The sequence below is a fragment of the Petromyzon marinus genome, chromosome 26 (assembly GCF_048934315.1).
Source record: "Petromyzon marinus isolate PM22_M1 ecotype Great Lakes invasive population chromosome 26, UKy_Petmar_22M1.pri1.0, whole genome shotgun sequence".
NCBI lineage: Eukaryota > Metazoa > Chordata > Hyperoartia > Petromyzontiformes > Petromyzontidae > Petromyzon > Petromyzon marinus.
The window spans coordinates 12,924,215-12,945,085 of NC_133692.1; the positions used below are offsets into that span (position 1 = coordinate 12,924,215).

Genomic DNA, 20,871 nt, shown 5'->3' on the forward strand with positions numbered 1-20,871 from the left:
TAAGGCGCACTGGTGGGGGGGGGGGGAATTGGGCCATGTGACATGAAGGCAAAGATCCCCCGTGTAGCCTTAACAGACTATTGGGGCAAGTGCTGTGAGCGAGATCCTATGAAGGCTGGGTGGTTTGGCCAGCACCACACCCGGCCGCCTTTGTCTCCCACGTGGCGATGTTTACACACTGCACCAGGCACTTATTTGAGGCTGAGTCGACCTAGGAGAGGCCCAAGGACCGGGTCAGATAATGTGCCACAGCTACCCACGACGTGGCAAGGCCATCACGCGAACTCCGGTAGACATTCTCGCAGCAGCGGCTTTTGGCTGCTGCCATCGAACAAAGACGGCGGTCACCGCATCGCGTGGTGCTTTCAGATGAGCTTCTGTGGCCGTCTGGAACGCTCTTCCTTCCTATATTAGGAAGCCGCTGGCGCTATGCACTTTGAAATCATATTGTAAACTCATTTCTTTAGAACGGATTTTTGTGTTTAGTTTATTGTCCTTCCCCCGCACAATTAGAACGGTTGGTTACGTACGGTGTAAAAGAAGTTCAACATAGATACATTAGGTATCATGCCCTCGGTTGTTCCTGTGGGGTCATGACATATTTCAGAAGCCGGATTAGGTGACACGATTATGAATTACTGGATGTTGTCCTGTTTGACGTAGTTTCAATTCGCAACGTCATATCTTGTTGATACACATTTGATTTTAAGAATTGTCCTTCAAATTAACGGTGAGCTGAAACAGTAATAACTAGCACTTTTGTACACACCACAATTGTATTTGTTTAGCCGTGTTGGGTGGTGGAGGGTGTGAACGACACATATTTTGTCAGATAATTACGTGGCCTGGCACAAAGAAAATATTATGAATCACAAGTGAATATATTCCATAGTTTAATTCAGAAAACGTTCACCCAAGTTTCCTCATGTAACGGCCAAGAGGGATTGTGAATATTATATTAGGTATCAATTAATTTGTTCATGACGCAAGCATAGAATCGTCCGCGGGAAAAACCGGCTATTTACATTTTTTTGCAAATTATGTACTGTTAACTTTAATCTAATGGAGCAAGCAAAAATATGTAAACAAGACATTTAGTTACGCACTCCAACGCCCATCCAATGATGGGTTCCAATGTAAGAATGAAATATATTCGTCTCGTTATCGCGTCCCATCTGGATTGTTGTGGTTCGGTGTTAGAAATCACTCGAGTACCACAGAGTCTATTTTAGTCACTTACCATCACCGTGAAGCAGAGGTGGAAGACTGCTTCTAGAATCCACCACGCAGAGGGCTGATTCTCATGGACTTGTAGAGTTTTCTAGGGAGACCCTTATAGCTCGGGAGACCCTTCGTGAACCCAGATCCCTGGGTTTGATCTTCCACGAAGCTCATGGTCCATCCTAAACCGCCGTGACTATGAGACGTTCGCTACCATGCCTGGTATAGAGGAGGTCGTGGGTTCGATCCCGTCCCTGACGCCTGCTGCTGCTGCTGTATATTTGGAGTTTACGTCTCTCCCCGTGGTCGCGTTGATTTTTCTCCTGGTCCTCCGATTTCCCCTCCGAGTTCAGAATCAACATCATTCGTTCAGATTATTTGTATGCAATACATTTCCACGTGATGATGATAAGCCACTTTCATTGAGCTTCCATTTGTGGCCATTGTTCGAAGAGTCCAAAACGTGAGATAATAAGTAGGCAGAGTACACATTGTTGCACGCATCTCCAGGAATTGTCAAGCACACGTGCGTCAATAACATTGACCGCGTTACAAAGGTCAGGGATGGTGTCTTGACACTTCCTTGTGCACTGTTTACACTTACAGCAGTGTGAGCAACGTTCGGTTAGGAGTTTTAATGTTAATGTTTTTGTTTATCACAGGATTATCTGTTTTATTCTGGCTTACCCGAGTCCGGCGATGTGAGTTCTCTGTTTTATTACTAACACCAAAGACAAAGGCACCCCCTTCCCCAGGTAGCCTTAACAGACGATTGGGGCAAGTGTTGTCAAGCGAGTAGCAGAACCTATATGGTAGACGAGGGGATGGTTTGGCACCACTCTCGGTCGCCTTTGTCTCCCCCAGTGGCACCAGGATGAGTCGACATAGGCTAGGTCCCAGGACCGGTTCAGATAATCGTCACTGGTGGTGGTTGGCCGTGAGCGGGAATCAAACTCATACTTGTCAAACCACACGGTTTACCTCGTATTATTTTTACAGGGACATTGAGTTCTCAGGTCCACACGGCGTACAGCCGTTAGAATACGGGCAACACATTTTGTTTTGTGTTTGTTGTGTTTCTCACTTGTGATGGGGGTAGGGGGGGTGTCAAGTGTCCGTACGCAGGTGGGGCGGGGGGTGTATAAAGTACGCGTGCGTACAGGGAGGAGGGGGTTAACTTCTGACAGATGTTTGCGTTCGTACTAAATGCTAAATGGATGGCCCCTGAGGTCTGAATTGATCTGTAATAAAGTAGGGCACTGACAAGGGGTTGACAGCACTGCGAAGTCGGGAAATCTTGCCGGGTTCGTAACGCAGCGCGCTAACCGCGGCACCACCGCTCCCCGTTCCCCCCTACAGAGCAAGACGCGGGTGGTTTGCTCCACACGGCGCCCCTCCTACCCCGCGCCCCCCCCCCCCCCCCAGCATGCGCCGCCTTTAGTCGCGCCCTGTCCGCCTCGCTCGCTCACTCGCAGAGGGAACGCCACTCGGGCACGCACGGAGACAAGCAGAGAGGGAGACCACCGCGCCGTGCCGTGGCCTCAACACCGGCGGGGGACTCCCGAGCCTCGACCCCTTTCACACCTCGCCGAGTCTCGTCAATGGCTGGGATGGCGCGGGACGGCGGCGGCAGCTGCGGTGGTTGTGGTGGTGATGCCGGTGGTGGTGGTGGTAGTGGTGCTGGTGGTGATGCAGGTGGCAACGGCGGCGTTGGCCGCGTTGTAGTCGGCGGCGGCGGCGTTGTCGGCGGCGTTGGCTCCACGTGGGTGCGGCTCAACGTGGGCGGCACGCGCTTCACCACCACGCGGCACACGCTGAGCCGGGAGCCGGGCTCCGTGCTGCACGCGCTCGGGGCTGCGGGGCCCGGCGAGGCCGAGCAGGTAGCTCGCTCCACCACCACCATCATGATCAACACCACCACCATCATCACCACCACCAACACCGTCATCATCAACACCACCACCATCATCACCACCACCAACACCGTCATCATCATCAACACCATCAACACCACCACCACCATCATCACCATCATCATCACCAACACCACCATCATCATCACCAACACCACCATCATCACCAACACCACCATTATCATCATTACCACCAACACCATCATCATCAACACCACCACCACCATCACCACCACCAACACCATCAACACCACCATTATCATCATTACCACCAACACCACCGACAACACCACCACCACCACCGTCTACCGCGACTGATTCACCTACACACCACATACTACCATTGTTACTGCACATACACACTGCACCTACACACACATTACTACTACACACTACCATTGTTACTGCACACACATTACTACTACAAACTACCATTGTTACTGCACACACATTACTACTACACACTACCATTGTTACTGCACACACACATTACTACTACACACTACCATTGTTACTACACACACTACTACACACTACCATTGTTACTGCACACACATTACTACTACACACTACCATTGTTACTGCACACACACATTACTACTACACACTACCATTGTTACTACACACACTACTACACACTACCATTGTTACTGCACACACATTACTACTACACACTACCATTGTTACTACACACACTACTACACACTACCATTGTTACTGCACCTACACACACATTACTACTACACACTACCATTGTTACTACACACACATTACTACTACACACTACCATTGTTACTGCACCTACACACACATTACTACTACACGCTACCATTGTTACTACACACACATTACTACTACAAACTACCATTGTTACTACACACACTACTACACACTACCATTGTTACTACACACACTACTACACACTACCATTGTTACTACACACACTACTACACACTACCATTGTTACTGCACCTACACACACATTACTACTACACACTACCATTGTTACTACACACACTACTACACACTACCATTGTTACTGCAACCACATCACTACTACACACTACCATTGTTACTGCACCTACACACACATTACTACTACAAACTACCATTGTTACTGCACACACATTACTACTACACACTACCATTGTTACTGCACACACACTTTGCTACTACACACTACCATTGTTACTGCACACACACTTTGCTACTACACACTACCATTGTTACTGCACCTACACACACATTACTACTATACACCACCATTGTTACTGCACATACACACACATTACTACTACACACTACCATTGTTACTGCACTACACACACATTACTACGACACTACCATTGTTACTGCACCTACACACACATTACTACTACACACTACCATTGTTACTGCACTACACACACATTACTACGACACACTACCATTGTTACTGCACCTACACACACATTACTACTACACACTACCATTGTTACTGCACTACACACACATTACTACTACACACTACCATTGTTACTGCACTACACACACATTACTACGACACACTACCATTGTTACTGCACCTACACACACATTACTACTACACACTACCATTGCTACTGCACCTACACACACACTACCATTGTTAATGCACACACACACACAATACGACTACACACTACCATAGTTACTGCACCGACACACTACCAGGCCGGAACGGTACACGAGGGGTTGGGTGGCCAGCACTACGCCCGACCGCCTTTGTCTCCCTAGTGGTAATGTTTACACACCGCACCAGGTACTCATTTCAGGCTGAGTCGACCTAGGGGAGGCCCAGGACCCGTTCAGATAATCGTCACCGGTGTTGGCCGTGAGCGGGAATCGAACCCGGGTCGCTGGGTTCATAGCGCAGCGTAGCGCAGCGCTAACCGCTACACTACCGCTCCCCACTACTACTACAACAACAACCGCCATTCGCCACTAAGTGGCGGTGACGTCACCACGACGCTTGTGCCAGGCTATGTGCACCTTGAGGCCACGTGAAGTGTCGAACGCCCGCTGGCAGGAGGTCACGGGGCAGACCCAGATGCCACGGGTCGACTGACTGAGATGACTGGCTGATGCACCACCTGTGTCCCCTACTGTGCCAACCTGCTGTGCTTTAGCCAACCGGCGCTCCGCTCGTTGTTGTGAGCGTCGCTCCTCCGCCCTCCGTTGTTGTTGGAGGGCGACTGCCTCCAACTGCCCAGTAGTGTCCTTCAAGAGCCTCCTCCACAGAGGCCGATCTTGACACCGCTGGTACCAGTCATCGGCAAGTCCACTCAGCTCCACGTCCTCCTGTACCACATCACTCCATCTCTTCTCTAGCCCGTGCCGCGCCCGTTTAACCCCCTCGATCCGGCCGAACAAAAGCTGTTTCGGCATGCGGTGGCTGGGCATGCGGGCTACATGACCCAGCCAACGCAGCCTTGCCTGCCGGAGGAGCTCACCGATGGGACCTTGCCCAGATCTTTCAAGGATTTGTGAGCTCACACAATCCAGCCTGGTTAAACCCAGGATGGATCGTAGGCAGGCTAGCCTAAATGTTTCTAACCGGCGAAGATGTTCTATTAAGGGGGTCCACGTTTCGCAAGCGTAGAGAAGGGAGGGAATGACCGTGGCCGAGAAGACCTGAAGCTTAGTGCGGAGCGACAGACCAGGTAGCTTCCACACAGCGTTACGCAACCGATGAAAAGATATTGCCGCTCGACTGATTCGGAGTGAGACCTCTGCTGTTAAACTGGAGCCGGTCATAAGCACACTGCCCAGGTATGGGAAACTCTCCACTCTCTCCACAACTGCCCCATCACCGATTGGGAGTTGTGGGGGTGGAGTGTCCGATGGTACAAAATACCCAGGCAGGTGCTTAGTTTTGGTGGGGCTGATGGTAAGGCCCCATCTCTTAGTGGCACGCTCCAGTCTCAGCAGCAGCGTCTCCAACTCCTCCTCTGAATGAGCAGCTATTACCAAATCATCGGCATACATAACATGGTTGAGCAATAGGGAGTCATCCCTTGACCGCACCCGGGCATCGATCAGCCTCCCATTATATCTGTACCAAATGGAGATTCCCCCAGTACAGCTATTGAAGGCTTCACAAACTACGTGGTCAAAATAGATGTTAAATAATGTGGGAGCCAGAGGACATCCCTGTCGCACCCCAAGGTGTACTGGGAATGGCTCCGACTCTCGGCCACGTAGTTTTACCCGGGCCCACTCACCATCATGAAGGTCCTTAATGATTGTGAGCAGCGGGTTACGGACTCTGAAAGCACGAAGAACAACACAGAGCCCAGGCCGATTGATGGTATCATAGGCCTTGACTAGGTCAATAAAGCAGAGATGTAGGTCTTGTTGGAATTCCCTACACCTATGCTGTAGCAGACTGACAGAAAATATGGCATCTGTGCAGGACTGCCCTTTCCTGAAACCACATTGGGGCTCCACAAGCCTCTCCTCAGCGTGCCTGGCAAGGCGATGTTGAATAATCCTTGCCAGGACCTTTCCCGGCACACTGAGGAGTGAGATGCCCCCTGTAGTTCTTACAGTCTGTGCGGTCCCCCTTATTAAAGAGGGGGACCACCAGGGCTTCCTTCCAATCCTGTGGAACCCGTCCAGTGGTCCAGACTGTTGTTATGATGTCATGTAGGGCAGTCTGTGCACAAACGCCACCCTCCCTCAGCATTTTGCTTAGGAGATCATCTCTGCCCGGTGCCTTTCCTGGTCTCAGGCTCTGGATCACCTTCAGTACTTCCTCAACTTATGGCACCTCAGCCAACCACTCACAGGGGGTGACTTCTTCCCATCTTTGAGGCACCACAGCTTCAGCAGGGTCATCCCCACTTTGTCCCATGATGTTTTCCAGGCTGAGGGATTTCCCTTCCCCCAGGACCTGACAGAAATGCTCAGCAAATCTGCAAATCTTTTCCTGGGGTTCGGAGATTGGGTCATCATTCTGTCCCCTAATGATGGTAATAGGTGTGGCGCTGCAGGTTACTTTTTTGATTGAATTAAAGAGCGATTTGTGATCGTGGGCCATTGAGGCAGACTCCATCTCCTCAGCAACCCGCGACCACCAACGATCCTTGCAGCACCTCACGGTTCTCCGAACCTCCGAGCGAAGGCTGTGGTAAGCCGCCTCATTCTCTGACGTGGGATACTGTAGACCAGGGGTGGGGAACGTCTGGCCCGCGGGCCGTATAAGGCTCGCGAAATCATCACACTAGTGGTGAGTTAATTAAATGTTTGACCAAATATAACAGGCTAATCTTTCAATTGATACTTTTGTATGGCCCGCGAATGATGTTATTAATGTCCAAATGGCCCTTGGCAGAAAAAAGGTTCCCTGCCTCTGCTGTAGACAATGAGAGTGGGCCTGTCCCTTTTTCTCAGCCAGCCTGAACACCTCCTCTGTTAGCCAGGGTCTCTGGAGAGGTCTGGACCGTGTACCCAAAGCAGCCATTGCAGCTGCATGAGCCACAGTCCTCGCCCATTTCCCGTCGACATCAGGAAGAGTGGGGGACGATGCCAACCCCAGCCGCACGCGATGATGAAATTCTGGCTTGCAACTTTCATCAGCTAGCTGAGACCACGCTAATATGGGTTTGAATGGGGTCCTGGGTGGACACCTACCACCGGAGTGTAAGAATGGCAGGCGCATCTTACATATGACAAGTCGATGGTCAATGAGCAGATCAGCTCCACGGTAGGTCCTGGTGTCAAGGACATGGGCCCGCAATCCGCTGTTCCGTCACTATGTAGTCTCGCTTGGACCCGGCATGCATTCATGATGTTGTGTGGATGCGTCGATGCCGGAACAGCGTGTTTGTAATTACAAGCCCATGGGCTGCACAAAAATCTATCAGCCTCCTACTGTTGTTATTGAGCTGATCTGGCCCATGTCTTCCAATCACTCCAGACCAGGTGCTAGCATCATGACCAACTCAGGCATTGAAGTCCCCTAACAAGATGACTCTATCCCGAGGGACCACTTTAGCCCGCACTTGTGACAGGAGGTCATAGAAGTCATCTGACTCATCGGCCTTGCCTGCATTTCTCCACGGATGTTTGTCTTTGGTGGGGGCATAAGTAATCACTACCACCACTCCTCGCCTCTGGTTGATGGGAAGGCGAGCCCAAAGTAGCCTGGGGCTTCCAGCTTCCCACACTTCACCACCACGCTCCAATGCCCCCTTCATTCTTTTGTTCAGAAGAAGAGCCACTCCCTGTTGTTTGGCAGTCTCCTGCCCCGAGTAGAGGACTGCCCACCCCTCATGTTGGCTGGAGCCAGAGCCGGTCCACCAGACCTCCTGAATACCACCGAGATCCAGGCGGTACTGGTCCAGCTCCCGACAGAGGAGTGGCAGCCTCTCCTCCGCAGTGAGCGTTTGAACATTCCATGTGGCCATCCGAAGTGGCTTTTTATTTCTGGAGGAGCCCCGAGGGTAAAGATTCAGTCTCCTGGCTCCGCCAAATTTGGTTTGGCTAGAAGACGTCATAGACGCCTGTTCCCCCGGGGCCTCCGGCACAAGCTTAATACGTTTTTTACATCGCAGTTTAGTGGTAGTTAATTGAAGGTGGAGGGGTTACTAGCCCCTCGCACCCGTCCAGAGCTCCCATTTGGCCGCTGTGGTGGTTACAAACGCCATGATGGGAAAGGCCAATCTAAATTGGCCCTCCCCCCACGGCACTGCCCAACACATTGTTGCTGTCTGGCACCACGAGGAGGTAGGAGGTTGTTTTTGCCGGACCACACACCATTACACACACACAATAACACACACACACACACCACACACTTCAACACACGCAGGACGAGACCTGCTCTTCTCACAGGCTCCGTGTGTGGGTCTATGGCCCGCAGCATGGCTCATCATCATCACGAGCCTACTGCTTGATCCCCTCTTGCCGGTCTTTGTATAGATCTCGAGTTGTGCTCTTACTCGGGAAGTGTGATAGTCCCCGCCCCCCCACGTTCATCAGACGAGTGAGACTCTCTTCACACACATCAAGCACTTGTACAGCAGATTGAATCATCATCATCAACCACTACCATCATCAACATCACCGGTGTGTGTGGGGAGTGGTAATGATAGCGGTTAGCGCGCTGTGCTACGAACCCAGCGACCGAGTTCGATTCCCGCTCACGACCAACACCAGTGACGATTATCTGAACCGGTCCTGGGCCTCCCCTAGGTCCACTCAGCCTCAAATTAGTACCCGGTGCTGCGTGTATAAGTATCGCCACTATGGAGACAAAGGCGGCTGGGTGTGGTGCTGGCCACCCACACCCTAGTGTAACCCTGCCGGCCTTCATAGGTGCTCGCTAACAGCACTTGCCCAACAGTCTGGTGAAGGCTACATGGGGGATCTTTGTCTTTGCCATGCATAGCTCCTGGTGTGTTGTGCTCTGTGCATTTTATCGATTACCAAACATGCTCATTGCCAGCGCATGGCAGCACCACGAGGAAGTGAATGAATGATGCTAGAATCTACCCAGAAGAAGCTGATCAAGTTTCTGACCTCCCGAGTCATTATATATATCGAATAACAAAGAGGATTAAAAAACTGAAACTTCAACCTTTTTCAGGATACACTGCAGGAGATCATCGATTATCCTGGGGCTTAAGGGGCTGGGGGGGGCAGCGCTGGATTTGCTGGATTTTCAAAATCGCCGGATAATCACTCATCATTATTTAAAAGAGCTCATGTTTGCACATTCTTGTATGACATTATGTGATTAGGTGTTGTGTATATGTTTTTATTGTTAGTGTTTAAAAAAATTTGACCATGTGAAATTGTCATGAATCAACATACAAATAGCAAACCTGTCAACCCCTTATCAGTGCCTGCCTTATTATAGACCAATTCAGACCGTATTTGTTACTCCGTGCCCTTAGAAATCTCAATGTTAATCCTACAAAGTCCCATCGCAAGGGAGAAAGACAAACAAATAGACAAAAAAATTTGCCCGTATTGAAACGGACCTGAACTAAATTTCCCTGTAAAAGAATATGGGGTAAACCGTATGGGTAGCCAGGAATGAAATAGACAAAAATGACTAAGAAGTTACCGTATTCACTGTACCGTACTTACCACTCCAATCTGGAAGACTACATCATGTTGTAATGATGCACATAGCACCACTACGCACCTGTATCAATACGACCACGTGTTTGACGATCACCGAACTGGTGCAGCCTTCAGGCTCAGTGCTCCGGTGAATGCCGAATTACACAACGCAACTTTTCGCCAGATCGCACAGTATATAATTTCTATTCCCATTACTGTTGATTGCAGTATATTCATTGTTTAAGTTGTATGTAGTGTAAAATGTACTGTATATAATATCTGATACTGAAATCAAGCATGGCTACTTTTTTTTTGTCACGCACGTGGTGCCGATAGTTGGTTTTGCCGGATCGGCCCCCGGACAGCCGGATAATTTTGAAAGCAGCAGCCGGATAATCGATCAACGGTACTACATCCGTTACTTAGACCCTCGCGTAACTTGATTTGCAAAATCCATCGGTTCCACTGAGTGCAAGGTCGACGAGATATCAACAGCCCATCCACGGGAGATTTGGTCTCGGCTAGGTCAATGCAGGCTTCCAGATGTCCGTAAGCAACGGGGGCTTTCCTTGGCACAAATGTTGCATCCCATCCTTCCCAAGGGCTCGGTGAAAACGGCTTGAGGTTTTTTAGGATGTGCCTTAAAGATGCTGTCTGGGCAGCAATGGACCTGTGATAATGATGATTGAGGCCTTCTCGTCCCTCATAAAAACCCTGGCTTAATTGATGAGGGGGTTCCAGCGGATTCGTATTTAACTGGCCCATTACTGCTGATTGCAGCATCCCACGCCCAAGGAAATGAGGAGGCTTTGCGCAAGCGACTGGTCCATCGGGAGGTTCACGAAGATGTGGAAAGAGCCCCCCCCCGAGGAGTCCTTGTGTAAAGGATATTACAGAACTAAGTAGGGCATGGCCGCCATCTGCGTATAAATAAAAGGCTTGAGTGGGCATCTTCAATGGGGAAGTAACGATGTACCAATTAATCATAAGGCTTCGTCCTGACATTCATGGCACATATTTAGTTTATTTTTTAATACATTCTAAGCAGGTGATGTCCTGACATTGCACGTAGACTAACTGAGCTAACGCAATTGTGACAGTTGAGATACATCACAAACGAGATGGGGAGAAGAATAAAAAATTATGTTCTTGAAGCGAATTATGACCCTGAATGAAATCACCCAGGGGATGAATAGTATTCATAATAAAGGTTTTTGTGGGTTGGATCGCGTAAGTATAAATGTGTCGATAACCCGCCATCACCCGACACAGCCAATGAGTGATGTTTGGCATGTAAAACAAAATGTGCCAATTAGTTACTAGTTCAGCCCACCGGTTGTGTGTTGGAGAGTAAATCCACAATATTGACAATTTGAGTCCTGTGATGTTTGGCTGGTAATGACATCCAGCATCGTGGGGCGATTTTGCCAGAATTGTGAATTCTGTACTCTAATTATGAACGTTGTGGATTTACTCTCCAATACACCGGTGGGCTGAAGTAGTTACGAATTGGCTACGTTTTGTTTGTGACAAACCCTTACTGGTTGGCTATGTCGGGTGGTAGCAGACTGACAACACAACATTAATATTCACGTATTCGAACCCCCCAAAAAACTTATTATGAATAATATTGATCGCAAAAGCCTACGTGTCAGGGATGAATAGTTCACGCATGGCCCTACGCAACGCACAGCATGGCAATGCTCGCTATTCCCCCTCCCGTGTGTGCGTTCAGCTGATTTACCTCCCATTGGTACTTCACAACGGGTATTGGGTGGCCCACCTGCCTGCTGCCACTGGTGCACAGAGTTTCTGTAACGGGGGGGAGGCAGTGCCAGTTTCCGTTTGATTAATGCTCCTGCCACTGATACTTGGCACTCGATTTGGAATGGTCCTGGCATTGTTTGGTGTCATTGACATGCTGCATCCATATGTGTTCGCTCAATGTCCCAAAGATCTGGGGCATGCAGATCTACTCTGCATTCCCATAGTCGAAGCTTCTTCGGTCTATGGGTGACCAAGATTTTTCCCCGTGTAGCCCCCAGGCGATGGAACGCTCTTCCACGAGATGTCAGAGGGATCTCTGAGTCTGTGGACTTTTTTTATAATGTTAAAATATATTTCTAACATATTTTTTAATGCTGAGTGTCTGCTGCTGTGTCCTATACAGCGCATTGAGATCCTTGATGAAAAGCGCGATGCACATGGAATTATTATTATTGAGAATGCACAAAAGTCATTAAAAAAGGTCCCGTAGAATATAATTGCTCGACCTCGGCTAAAAATGCTCTTGATACGTGCATTGTCTTTGTACTGTTCACCTTTTGGCATTCTCTGGTCTGACACTGGTGGTGAGACTTGGCCATAAAGAAGGCTGTCTCTGGTGTAGGCCAATCAGTTTAAAAGACAATGCATGTATTATTATCAGAGCATGTTTGTTTTCATGTTTTTTTCCACAAGTAGCTGTGGTTAAGGCAGACATGATTCATTGCAAAATGCATGTATTTGGTGTTTGAACATCTTAACACTCCCTGTTTTATTGCCAGAAAGGGTAAAACCTCTTCTTATTTTTCACACTTTGATGCTGGCAAAAAGGTCCGATAGATACAATAATTACATGAGCAGGCATTGTTTGAGGCTGTGTTATCCTCTCCATCAAGAAAGTGCAATAATTATGTTCACTGGCTACAACAATATTCATTGTGGACCGTGTAAGAGATGAAGAATGATTGAGGCATCGTTCCATAATTGAGATATATTATTTCTGTGTAGACATTCACTAAATAAGTTCTCTAATTTTTGTTCCAGTTATTGGTCCCATATCTTTGACGTCGTCAACACTTTTACCATCTGGTCCAGGAACTTTCCTAAGTTTGTATTCTGTGAAGGACAGTTTACGTAATCAGCTGCAATCATGCCCACTCTTTTCATTTATTGCAAAACATAGATCCCTTTACAGGAACAGCTGCCATGGCTTAAAATATTCAGGCAGGGCAGCCGATGATCCATCACAGGTTAGCCAGACGATACATTTCCCAAGGAGCTCGCGAATCCTTGAAAGAACTAGGCACGGTCCCATCGGTGAGCTCAGGCAGGCGAGGTAAGCGTTGGCTGGGCCATCATGGAGCCCAAATGCCCAGCTCAAGCAGGAAGTTCGTGAAAAGGATTACGAGCTGATTGAATTACCCTTTGATTGGTACCAGCGGTGTCGAAATCGGCCTCTGTGAAGGAGGCTCGTGTAGCGACGCAACTGGGCAGTTGGAGGCAGAGTCCCCCTTCAGCAAAAATGCTGGGAAAGAGGAGCGATGCTCACAATAACGAGCAGAGTTCCGAGTAGCTGACATGCAGCAAGTTGGCGCAGTGATAAGCACAGGTGGTGTATCTACCAGTCGGGTAGCCCTGAACACCTGGGCCTGTTCCCTGCCTCCCTGCCAGTGCGCCTCCCATGCTGCAAGCGCTTTGATATCACCGGCACTTAATGGTGAATGACTGTTATTATAATACGGGCGTGAGGGCGTGTCCGTGTGGGGCTGTGTGGTGGGGTTACGGTGTGTTTAGGAGCGTTCATTGCTATGTGCGTGCGTGGGTGTGTGCGAGAAATGTTTAGATTGGTTGTGGGACTGTTTAAAGTTTTCTACTAGGGTTTTTTTCCTCAAATAATGTGAACACACAACTTATTTAATTATTTAGACTCTTTGTCAGTCCACTGCTGGACGAGGGCCATGTTGGTCGTGGAGTGCGTTTGACCATACTTCACCATTACCGCCAGTACCGGTCGGTGAAGGGCGCCTTTGGGGGACTGGTTCTGATGAGGCTTACCTCGTTGCGTTAGCTGTGGCCTGGAATCGAACTCGGGTGGCTGGGTTCGGAAACAGACCGACACATTTGGCCAACATAGATTTGTAACTGGCCAAGGCTGTACGATTTAAGCGACCGTGAAAAAAAAGCACGTGCATTCAGTTTAACACGTAGTAGTCGTAGGCTTTCGCGACCTATATTATATCCACAATAGAAATTTTTTTGGTTAGATCGCGTAAATATAAATGTGTCGTTAAACACCGCCACCGCCCGACACAGCCAATTATTAAGGGTTTGTCCCATAAATAAAATGTGCTGATAAGTTACTAGTTCAGCACTCACCAGCTGTGTGTTGGAGAGTAAGTCGACAACAAAATGTTAGAATTCGAGTAGCCGTGACATTACGCTGGTAATTACGACAACCAGCCTCATCAGGTGACAGTCAGAATTGAGGATAATTCTTCCTGTGTTTCGGCCTTCAATATAGAGGAGGGTTAAATGTGATGTGAAAAAGCAACCTCTCTATTATGGATGTGCATTCAGGCAGTGACTTTCATTTCTTAAGAGCGTAAATAAATAGAGGAATGACAATGCACGACAGCATTACACAGTCCACACGGAATGTTGGGTGCCAGCGGGAGTGAGTGAACCCACGCGGGACTCTCGCAGTCGGACACGCACACGGACACACACGGACGCACACGGAGGCGCACACGGACACGGACGCACACGCGGACACGGACATGGACAGGCACGCGGACATGGATACGCACGCGGACACGCATGCGGACGCGGACACGCACGCGGACACGGACACGCATGCGCACACGTACATCCTCCCCAGCGCAGCCAACAAGTCCCGACAACATTCCTGCACTGCGCCAACTCCTGCAAGTCGCTTCCATCCTGAGTGTATGTATGTATGTACGTTGAACTTCTTTAGCACCGTACTTAGCCGACCGCGTTAATGGGGAGGTGCAGGAAATCGAATTGCTTTATACGTGTGATGTTTGCCCACTGCTCTCTGGGTATAAGTTATTTTTGCTAATCGGGTCCATTTGTATATATTTTTGCTTGCTTTCCATCCGTGGTTTTGACTGCTGGTGATTACATTTTTTTTACACAATAGACTGAAAAATCAGTAGGCTCCCTGTGAATGTGGCTGTCCAAAGCGCGTGGTGCAGGCGGTGTGCTTGATGGCGGGTGTTGTTTTTTGGATTTTGTTGACGAGCAATGCCGGGGGAGTGCCATCCCCCCCATAAAGGGGTGGGGGGGGGGTGCTTTTATAACCCGTTGGTTCTCGCAGCGTGTTGAGTCGAGCACTTTGCTGGTGTTTAACGCGTTGGGTTAGGGTTGTGCGTGTTTGGGCGGGGATTTGCGACCACGGCTCTGTAGAGGATTCTGATCGTTGCTGTTTCTTCAGAGCAACCCGAGAGTTTGCCTGTCGTCTTTGCGTCGATCCTTGTTATCTTTGCGGGCGAGTCTTCGCGGCCTGCCCCTGTTGTGTTTTATTATCGCTGTTATTCTGATTGTTTACCCAGCAAAGCTTCGCTGAGTCTCGAAGCTCGTTTGAAGGAGGATCCGGATTGTTGAGATGTTACTGCTGCTGCGTGTAATCCCGACTTAAGTCATTTGTAGGAATATTTTCAGCATTGGGATATTTGAACCACGGTGGCGAGATGTTAACTACCTCGCTCGGTATACAGGAGGTCGTGGGTTCGATTCCGACCCTGACGCCTGGAGCTGTATATTTGGTCTTTGCGTGTCTCTCTCCCCGTGGTCGCGTGGATTTTTCTTCGTGTCCTCTGGTTTGCACCTCCACATTTCGAATCAACTTAATGCGTTTAGAGTATTCGGCTGCTATAAAGCCACTTTATTGGGCTATCTTTTGTGCTCGCCAAGTCGCTTCTGAAAAAGAGCTACATAGCTTAGTTGGCCTTGCCTGGTCAAATATATATTTTAAAATAGTTCGATGTAAGTGTTATTTTTAGCTACGGAAGGAAACTGGACAATCCTGAGGAAACCCACGCAGAACAGGGGGAGAGAGATACAAACTTCACTCGGCGAGGAACCAAGCCGGGAATCAAACCCGGGCCCGTGTTGCCATGAGGCGTGAGCGTTAGCACTGCGCCACCACCCTGCGCTGTCCGTGGATCGCCAAGGATTCAAAGCCGCTACGGTGACGGATATTGGAAACTTCTCGAGTGGACCGCCGTCTTTGCAATCGCACTTTATAAAACCCAAAGCAAATGGTAGTGACATCACCCACTTTAATTTTAGCCGCTAAGAGCACATGGCCGGTCTCGTCTCCTGACACCGAGGATGGGGGGAGGGGGTGGGGAGGGGTGGTTTCTCCACTCGATGTGCGGACGGAGCAAGGTGCCGACGTCCCCAGAGGTGAACCCCGAGACCTGAGTTTGAGTCCAGGCCACAGCTAGCATCAGTGGTGAGTGACATCTGAACCGAGTTGTAGGCCCTCCGACCAGTGTGGAGGAGAAGTAGCCAACGCCCGTAACTGCCATGGCATGGGGGGGCGAGGGGTGAACCTTCATCCAACTGTGGATTGACCATGTTATTAATTCAAAATAGAGGATTGTATTGGGTTAGATCGCGTGAATATAGATGTCGTTAAACCCGCCACAGTACTCTCATTTTAAGTGTTGTGGATTCACGTTCCAACACACCGGTGTGTGCTGAACTCGTAACAAATTGCCACGTATTTTTTTACGTGACAAACCTGACTTATTAGCTGTGTTCGGGGGTAGTGGCGGCTTTCACGACAGATTTACGCGATCTAAACCAATTTTTTTAATCTACATTATCTGTCTATTACAGATAATGTTGATCGCGAAAACCTACGTGTGAAACTGATGTTATTAATTACACCACCGCAGCGTCTATGCATTCGTTTGCAGTTGTCTGCTTATTTCAGTTTAGATTGCCCTTGCAACAGACTAGTTCGTTGTCCTTCCCCAGCACCTCCGATTAGCACAGTTGGCTACGTACGGTGCGAAAGAAGAAGTTCAACATACGCTGCATAAATAGGCCATCACTCGGCGATGTATACAGTGCACGCTGCGGTATGTGTATCGGTCCACCACCCACGGCATTGCTCATTGAAGTGTCCCTGCGTGTAAGATCTCACGTCTGTGACGTCACCCTAAAGAGGGCTGCTGGATCATGTCACTGTCCCGCTAGATCATCCCGATGTACCACAACTATTTGGCAAACCTTTACGGTGATTGGCGGTTGGATTGTTTACGGGCGTAATTGGAATATTTGCTTTTTTCCTCTAAAACATTTGATGTAGTTATCACAAATGCATGGATAATCGAGGTGGCTTTTAACTATTTTTCAACGGTTTTACTTAACTTGATTCCTCTTTGTCGTGGTCAAATCTTGTAGTAAAATTGCGTCCACTTCCCGTTGTCCAATCAATTCCACATTTTGCACGTACTCAGATCCAGTGACAATGCATGCCTGCATCAATTAATAAATTAATTCGCCACTTTAAAACAATTTACATTTTGTATGGACGCCTTATTATTTTTATATATGTGTTGGTCATCAATGCCGCGGTCCCCAAACTGTGGAATCGGCTCGCACAAAAAGCAGGCGCCGCGTGTCTCAGGCGCCATTGACGTACTTCTCGACCGTGAGTTAAACGAAGTAGTTAATATAACCGTTGTTTTTAAAACACTTTTTAAAGGCGTTTATTCCCGTTCCGAGACGTCTGCAAGTCGCAGGGCGTGGTGGTGTCCCGTTCACCGCTGAACCTCGGAACGCGAAAGCGGCTCGGCGTTAATTATATTTCGAGCGGCGTAGTAGCGCCGCTGTTTATAAAGATGTTGTTACTCACCGTGGAGAACCGTAGCAACACGACCGCCGCACTCTACGATACCCGGCGCCAAAACTGTCGCACGCCCCTCCCGCGTGGCCTTGTGGGAGCCTCGGTACCGATAAAATTATTTAATTTTTATTTTTTCTTCCGGTTCCATTCCGATGGTGTGTAATGCTCGTCATCCGAACAGACTCGCAATAAACAACTGATGAAGTACACGTACGTATACGTGTGTATGCGTACTAGGGCTGAACGATTTGGGTAAAATATCTAATTCCGATTTTTATGATAGATATTGTAATTGTCACTGTAATAGATTTAAAACATGTGATGGACCATTACCACATGATACCATCAAAATATGAACTGCTCTATATATTCTAACGCAAGGATGATAACTTAAAATATATGAATTGCTTCCAACAATTATTAATTAAAATGTTTTAATTGAAATAGAACAATCAAACCTAGAACAATTGTTAAGTTAAATAAATAAAGTTATAATAATAAAAAAGAAAACAATTCCAATAAGAAAGTAATAGGACTTTTCAAACCGCAAAAAATTACAGCCTTTGCGATTTACTAATCGCATTGTTTCAAATTGCGATTTCGATTTGAAATTGATTAATCGTTCAGCCCTAACATGTACGTCATCGGAGCGGGATAGAGTTTAATGGGTATACAAGCCATGCTGTGTGCGAGCCCAGTGTATGGAGGCTTCACAGCACCACAACATTGATTTATTCTCGCTTAAGTCTGAATGTTTTGGCTTGTGCGCCGCCCCTCTCTCGGATGGGGAAAACAGCGCGCTGGGCACGCGATCACTCGTGATGTCTCGGGGTTATTTTTACACGTTAGCACGCCGAATCTAAATTAAATGTAACACTGAGTGATTTAATGACCGCTCGCGCGAAATAATAAAGCCGACAATGCTGACGGGACACGCTCTGCTGACACCGGTCCAGAAGTTGCTCGTTCAACCGATGTTGCCGATGTGATTACAATATGTTTACTTGGAGGGACAGATTTGTGAAAGAAGCATATTGTTGTGTCAGTAATAACCGCCAGCATTCTGGTGGGGTCAACACAACGTCACACCGTTATTTCTAGTGTTGTTTTGAGTTTATGGTGCGTGAGGTTCGGGTTAAACTACTGATAAGAGGCCGTGTGCGTGTGTGGTTTTTAAAACACAGGTCGACTCAGCCTCAAATGAGTACCTGGTGCGGTGTGTATTAAACATCGCCACTCGGGAGACAAAGGCGGCCGGGCGTGTTTGTTGGCCACCCCCTGGTGTGCTGTGCCGGCCTTTATAGGTGCTGCTACTCGCGAACAGCACTTGCCCCAACAGTCTGTTAAGGTTATACGGGGGATCTTTTGGCTTTCCCTCGTGCCCCCCCCACCTCGTGCCCCCCCACCTCGTGCCCCCCCCCCACCTCGTGCCCCCCCCCCCCCCCCCTCAGCCCGGCGCGGTAACATTTCTCTCCTGGCGCCGCCACCACCCCGACCACCGCCACCTTCCTCGCCACCACCGCCACCACCGTCACCACCGCCACCACCGCCACCTCCCTCGGGGGCCGAGCGTGGAGCACAGCAACGGGGGGTCACCAGCGGGGAAAAACGTTTAGCGGGGGGGGGGGGGGCTGTCACGTGACCCCCCAGTCTGGCCACAACAAAAAACAGTGCTGAATGAATAGTTTAGTCGAGTGAATTCCACCGCCAAGTCGCCGCTCTGATGGTTTTTATGGCGTGGTTATTTTTTTCTCTTCTCCCGTGGGGGTCAGTTCCGTCCAAGTGGCCATTAAGAATCGGGTGTCTGCTGTAAACGGTGCGTGCGTTTCCTTCATACCGTACAACTCAAGGATGTTTGTAGCAATGTATGCATGTTTGTTGCATTTCTTTCGCACCGTACGTAGCCAAACAGTGCTAATGTGGGTGAAGGACAACAAACTATCGGTCTTCGTGTGAGTCGATGGGTCTCTGTGTCAGTCTATGGGTCTCTGTACGAGTTTATGGGGTTTTTTGTGAGTAGACCATGGGTCTATAATGTATGAGACTGTGTATGTATGGGGAGCGGTAGTGTAGCGGTTTGTGCGCTGCGCTGTGAACCGAACCCAGGTTCGATTCCCACTCACGGCCAACACCAGTGGCGATTATCTGAACCGGTCCTGGGCCTTGCCTAGATCGATTCAGCCTGGTGCGGTGTGTAGTAAACATTGCCACTGGGCAGACAAAGGCGGTCGGGCGTGGTGCTGGCCACCCACCCCCTCGTGTACCGTTCCGGCCTTCATTAGTGCTCGCTAACAGCACTTGTGCCAAGAGTCTGTTGAGGCTATACGGGAGCTCTTTGTTTTATATGAATGTTCAACTTTTTTCGCGCCGTGCGTAGCCAACTGTGCTAATTGGAGGTTTGCAGATGCATAGCGCGGCGTATTATGCTGATGCAATCATTGACTGGGGTGAGACGCTGGCACCTCACGTCATTGAGCCTGGTGAACTTATTTTCATTCCTAGTTATTAAAACTATAAACTAAACAATTCTTTATTTCACCAGGTAACACCCACTGAGCTATATATCTTTTGTTAGACGTGACTTGACTATCACAAATGATAGCCCAACGGAGTGGCTTATCATCACGTGGACATTTATAGCAGCCGAATACTCTTAAACGCATGATGTATATTCTAAATGTGGAGGAAAAAACCGGAGAAGCCGGATAAATATCCACGCGGAGAGAGAGATACCTCGTGCATACCAGGTGAGGTAGTTAACATGTCGCCGCCGCGCCCCAGCTACAGCTATCACTGGCAAGATAATTTATTTTTCTCAACTGGTCCTGAGCCCACCTGCACCAGCCTGCCTCAACCAGTCTTGGTGAAGTATGGTCAAACGACATTCGTAGCCGCAGTTTCTAGTTTAAGTTTGTCTTGTTTAACCAGGGGAACACGGCATGAGTCCTATTTGCGCTAGTGAACAGCAGCACCTGGAAGACATGGGGGGGGGAAGTG

At 48.9% G+C, this 20,871-nt stretch overlaps 1 protein-coding gene across 1 annotated transcript in view; it reads left to right on the forward strand.

The window, feature by feature from the left end:
• The first annotated feature begins 2,665 nt into the window (after window positions 1-2,665).
• The window catches only part of LOC116946284 (BTB/POZ domain-containing protein KCTD5), a 75,451-nt gene continuing 57,245 nt past the window's right edge, over window positions 2,666-20,871 (forward strand). Inside the window, exon 1 of the mRNA XM_032961335.2 lies at window positions 2,666-3,101. Within this exon, the coding sequence (XP_032817226.2) occupies window positions 2,823-3,101 (279 nt within the window). The 5' untranslated portion in view covers window positions 2,666-2,822. The remainder of the gene's footprint in view (window positions 3,102-20,871) is intronic.